General features: G+C 34.9%; 1 protein-coding gene across 1 annotated transcript; it reads left to right on the top strand.

Moving 5' to 3' along the window:
- The first annotated feature begins 1,098 nt into the window (after nt 1-1,098).
- Nucleotides 1,099-2,091, top strand: LOC104867629 (olfactory receptor 7E24-like). Its single transcript, XM_010632033.1, has one exon. It carries the CDS (start codon nt 1,099-1,101, stop codon nt 2,089-2,091), a length of 993 nt encoding a protein of 330 aa, XP_010630335.1.
- The last annotated feature ends 3,605 nt before the right edge of the window (nt 2,092-5,696 follow it).

Below are 5,696 nucleotides of genomic sequence, written 5' to 3' on the forward strand. Positions count from 1 at the left end.
AGGTTTAAAGTTAGCCTTGGCAATGGAATTTTTTTTCTTTCTAATTCTGCCACTGGTCATAAGAGCATTTATGATTAGAAAAATAAGCCTATCAGCATGCTATTATAGAACACTGGATCAAGAAAAAACAAAGGTACAAGATCCCAACAATGAATGTAACTGTACTGTATACCTAAAATGTACCAATAAACACAATGTGGAAAAAAAAAGAAAAGATAAAACAGCACCATCTTAAATGGTAGATATATATTGTAGGAAAAGATCAATGTAAATCTATATAAAATTTTAAATGTCAAATATGCTCCTTATAGCTTACTGTTCTTAATCTTTGAAAAGAACAGTATACACTAATGGTACATCCATCATAATTATATACAGGCATTTGAACTTGCTTATTCAAATTTGAGTTCACCATAGATGTAAATAGTAGTTACATATTAAATAATTTATAAAAAACAAAGTCTGCTGGAGCTTTAACATTCTTGAAAAATGAACACCAGAAAAATGAAAGAATGAAGACAAATTCCTGGGAGATAAATGGCTCAACACCATTTATTCTGATTATGAAAAATAACTTTAATATTTAGGCCCTGCTAACCTAGATATTACAGTAATTACATACAACTTATGTAAAGGAATTTGTACCACTTTTAAGAATAATGTATATGTGAATGCTTATTAGTTTTCTTTTAATAGGATCATCTATATTTTTAGGAGTTAGGTGTATTTTGATGGGATCAGAGAATTATGAGCTCTTGTGTTCTAACTCTGTAAAATGAATGCAAAGTAAGAGTGTACGGGGCCAGGGATTTAGCTCAGCATTTCAGTGGCCTGCCTTGCAAACGCAAGGACCCAAGTTCAATCCCTGGTTTAAAAAAAAGTGTACAGAACAAGGTGGATAATGAATAAACTAATAATGTAAGAGTTCTTGAGAATAGGGTTTTCACAATGAAACAATGTGTTTATGTTTAAAGGTTTTAGAAACCACATGGGAATACTTTGCGTGCAAAAACATGAATTTATTACATATAGAGAGTCTTATGTGTTATTCATTGCTTTCATTTTTTCCAATTAATATTTTAAAAGGTATTGAAGCATATGGGAACACACAATCTAACCTCTATATCAGAATTCCATCTCACTGGTTTCTCAGAGGACCCAGACCTGCAGCCTGTCCTCCTTGGACTATTCCTGTCTTTGTACCTTGTCACAGTGCTTGGGAACCTGCTCATCATCCTGGCTGTCATCTCTGACTCCCACCTCCACACCCCCATGTGCTTCTTCCTCTCCAACCTGTCTATTGTTGACATCTGTTTCATCTCCACTACAGTACCAAAGATGATTGTGGACACCATAACTCACAGCAGGTTCATTTCCTATGTTGGCTGCCTGATACAGATGTCTCTTTTTATGATATTTATATGTATGGATGACATGCTTTTGACTGTAATGGCCTATGACCGCTTTCTGGCCATCTGCCATCCCCTGCACTATGCAGTGATAATGAACCCTCGCCTCTGTGTCTTACTTATTTTGCTCTCTGTGTTTCTTAGCCTTTTGGACTCCCAGTTGCACAATTTAGTTGCATTACAAATTACCTGCTTCAAAGATGTGGAAATTGCTAATTTATTCTGCCATCCTTTTCAAATTTTTAACCTTTCATGTTCTGATATGTTAATTAAAACTATGGTCACATATTTTTGTGGTGCCATATTTGGCTTTGTTCCTATGTTAGGGATCCTTTTCTCTTATTATAAAATTGTTTCTTCCATTCTCAAAATACCATCATCTGGTGGGAAGTACAAAGCCTTTTCCACCTGTAGTTCTCACCTGTCAGTGGTTTGCTTATTTTATAGCACAGCTATTGGAACTTACTTTGGTTCAGCTGTGTCATATTCTCCAAGCAAGGGCATCGTGGCTTCATTGATGTACACTGGGGTCACCCCTATGCTGAATCCCTTCATCTACAGCCTGAGGAACAGGGAAATTAGCAGAACCCAAAGAGGCTCCTTAGTTGGAGGGTTTAATCCCAGGACAATTGACATTCATTTGGAATCTAAGTTTGAAAATATAGAGAAATTAAGGGGGTGAAGGGAGGGAAGAAATTATACACTGCAAATTTATCTATAAATGCTATCTCTTTGGTCACATTAGTTTACATGCTTGTTGTTTCATATTAGCATCGTGGCTGATTGGAAATAAAATTTGAGGACTTTTGTCTGGACACAGGGACTTACTATATATTTAACTGTGGCCTTGAACTCACTATGTAACCCATTCTTGCCTTGAGTTCATGTTGATCCTCCTGTCTCAGCCTACAAAGTATTGGGATTACAGGGGTGCTTTCTCACTTCCAATCTGGAGTTTTATTTTTTAAGGAATAAACTACTAAACAGTACACTTGAAATTCTTCTTGAGTAAAGGAAGAACACAGTGCCTTTTTTGGAAATTCATTTTCTCTTTTTTTCATTAACTGTCATTTATTAGCAGAAGTTAGAGATGGCAACAACATGATTCAATTTAGGTGGCTATTAACTGTGTACAATGAGCCTCCAAGGTCATAAAATAGTCCGCACTCATCCAGTCCTCCAGGCTTTCATTTTGATTGTTCTGTTCTAGTTGGGATCATTGCTATATCTCTTCCTCGTGATTTCCTGAAATAGCCCATATCTGACATGACTGATTCCCTGAGTTGATTTAAAGCTCTGTTTTTCAGGCAGGTGAGTGTCATGGAGTTCATAGTTTTAGAAATAACATAGTGGAGCCACAGCCTTACTCAGTAGGTGTTTAGGGAGAGGATGGATGGATAAAGGACTATTGTAACCATTGGTTCTTATCATGAACATATACATGAAAGTGGGTAGTAAGAGAGGCTGATTGGATTGGCCAGTTTCAGCTATGAGAACCCTGAAGTTTATATTCGATTTTCATAGAGAACTAGACATTTCAGTAGTTTTTCTTTTTCTTTATACTCTGGTCCTTCTCCTTATGAATATCTAATCCATGACTGCACGTTTTGGCCGTCTAAAAACTGCTTACTCAGCATGGCAAAAGGATTATGAATATAATGATGAGGTCAATCACACCATGTTGAACCATATTGAGAGTATTGTAAATGGCAGCATCTCACTTCTGTGCTCCTGTAAATAGTTTCATTTTATTTGTACAATGATTCTCAAGGATATGCTCTTATTTCATTTTATTTAAAAGTAAAAAAGGGGTACAGTATTTATAATTAATTACATGGTGTTGGGTAGAAAAGATGTGCTTACATAAGACTGTCTGAAAACACACAGAGGTCATCTTATCAGGCAAATCATGCACATGGTTCCTTTGACAATGCAAACACCCATCTCTCTTCTCTGCCTCTCCAGGAAGGACTTTTTTCCCCTATGTTCTACTCTTTGGAGTGCCAAGTGGATCACAGGACAAAGGTTATGTGACACCTACTTCAGTCACTCTAGGGAGGATTTCTAAGATCAGAGGTAAAGATCACACATTAAGAAGGTCCACAGTGATTAGAACTGACCTCATTCTTGTTCTGCACTCCAGGCTTTTCTGGGATCTGTCCACATGCTCCTCCAGTCTTTTATTCATTCTTCTCAGTCTTAAGAAGAGAAATCAACTCAGGATTTGATTTCATTCCTGCTCAGAACCCTGGAAATAATTTAACATTCCTTAGACATAAATTTAATGTAGACTTCTGAACCTCTGCTGGAAATATTCTGATGGTTTGGAAATATAGAAAAAAGTTTATTGAACAAGAGCAGGGACTGACAATTTAATTTTGAATCCTGTCTCCATCCCTTAATTCTGTAACATACAGCAGGTTATTTGTAAAGCTGAGACTCAGCATTGTCATTGGAGTTTATTTCTAGTTGGTACAACTGTGTTGAGTGTGGGTTAAATAGATAATGAATACTTCTCCTGTATGAATAGGTGATAGGTATAATATGAGCCTAAATGTGATTTAGATATTATTAATAAAACTAATGCCAAAAGATTCAACTTTATGCCATTCAAATAAAATGACTTATCTGCAGTTCTTCTCATTTTTCTATATGGGAATGTTTTTTGCTATTTTTATCATGGAAAAGATTGACTGAATTTTTTTCATTTCTGGTTCCTCAGATCCTATCTCATTCCTGGTATGCAGGAGAAATCAAAGGCAAAAATCTCTGTTAAACATTTAATAGACCTTTCTTGGCTCACAATAAGTGAACATAATCACTGTAGCTACTACAGACATACTTTCCTATCCACATTTTCATACCTAATATTCATAGGAATGTCAGATGTAGCTAGAAACTAGGTAAACAGATCTTGTTTGTGTTTATATTAAGGACACATGGTGCTTGCATCTTCACTTATCATAGGCTACAACATTATATTATTCAAAGATCATAACAAAAACATTTCTGGGTGTAAAACTAAAATATTTATAAAGAGAAGGGGTAGTAGTATCAATGGGTTTAAGAATAATTTAGGATTTTTCATCATGTTACACCCCAATGCCTGTTCACAGTTTTATCTGGCAATAAACATGCTACTTATATGAAGATAATGTGATCAATTTGAAGAAAACCACAATAAATAAATATTTAAATTTCAAATTTCCTAGAGGTACACCAATGTTTTGAAGACGGTTAATTCCATCAATACTGCTAACAAGCATGACAGTTGAAAGAGGTGGATAGATTTATACTCCATACATTTAGTAACAGAACAATGATACATGTTTAAAATACTAATTTCCTAACTCATATTTCAGATTCCAATTTTCTCCAAAGGATCCAAGTGAAAATGTTTCCTAGGCAAGATGATATATCTTGATCAGGAATCATGCAGGGATTATTATAAGACAAACCTTATTGGTTTTTATTACAAAAATGTAAACTATCAATAGTAAAATTGGACGTACCTTAATTGTTGGACTTCAAACACACAGTCTCCACCCACATACTATCTGGTAATTTTTTCTAACATGATGTGATGAGAATCATAACAATTTTGAAAGAATATTGTCATAATAATGAAGTAACAGATTACAGCACATCCTTTTATCTCATAAGACAGTGTATCAGTGAAAGCATTTAAAATGGCTGTGTGGACTTCAGAAAGACTTACATCAACATGTGTATGTAAACTACTATATTTCAGGGCAATAGCTGTTGTGTTCTTCATTATTTAGAAAATCATTATGTAATCTTAATATAAATTTTAAGACATTTTTCAATATCATTAAATCCATGTTAAATATACTTTAGGTGTGTGTGATAGTTAACCATTGTGTCAACTTAGGTAGGAAATGCCCAACTAATTGGCTTAGCATAGTTTGTATTGTTCCTGAATGGATTTATTGAAAAGAAAAAACCCACCCTGGGTGTAAGTGGCACTGTGCAATAGCCCAAATAAAAATAGGAAAGAAGAAGGAATACTCACTCTATTTCTTGAAGGAGTGCCAGTCTTCACCTTTTATTAAATTTGTTTTATACTGATCACTGACTGATGCAGATTTTATACCAAAGTGGCTCTAAAAACATAGAATGTTAATAATGAAATTCTTTAGTAGCTTTAGTGATTCCTGGAGTTGACTCTCTAATTTCATGAGACCCAAAGATGGCAGAGTGTCTCCTGATAATGTGCAGAGTACTGATAATCCTGGTGTAAACTCTTTAAAATAATACACATTGTAA

This window comes from Fukomys damarensis, unplaced genomic scaffold, assembly GCF_012274545.1.
Source record: "Fukomys damarensis isolate Sample0158 unplaced genomic scaffold, DMR_v1.0_HiC HiC_scaffold_37, whole genome shotgun sequence".
Classification (NCBI taxonomy): Eukaryota; Metazoa; Chordata; class Mammalia; order Rodentia; family Bathyergidae; genus Fukomys; species Fukomys damarensis.

Coding starts and splice junctions, on each gene's coding strand:
- LOC104867629 (XM_010632033.1), top strand. CDS start 1,099: ATGGGAACACACAATCTAACCTCTATATCAGAATTCCATCTCACTGGT.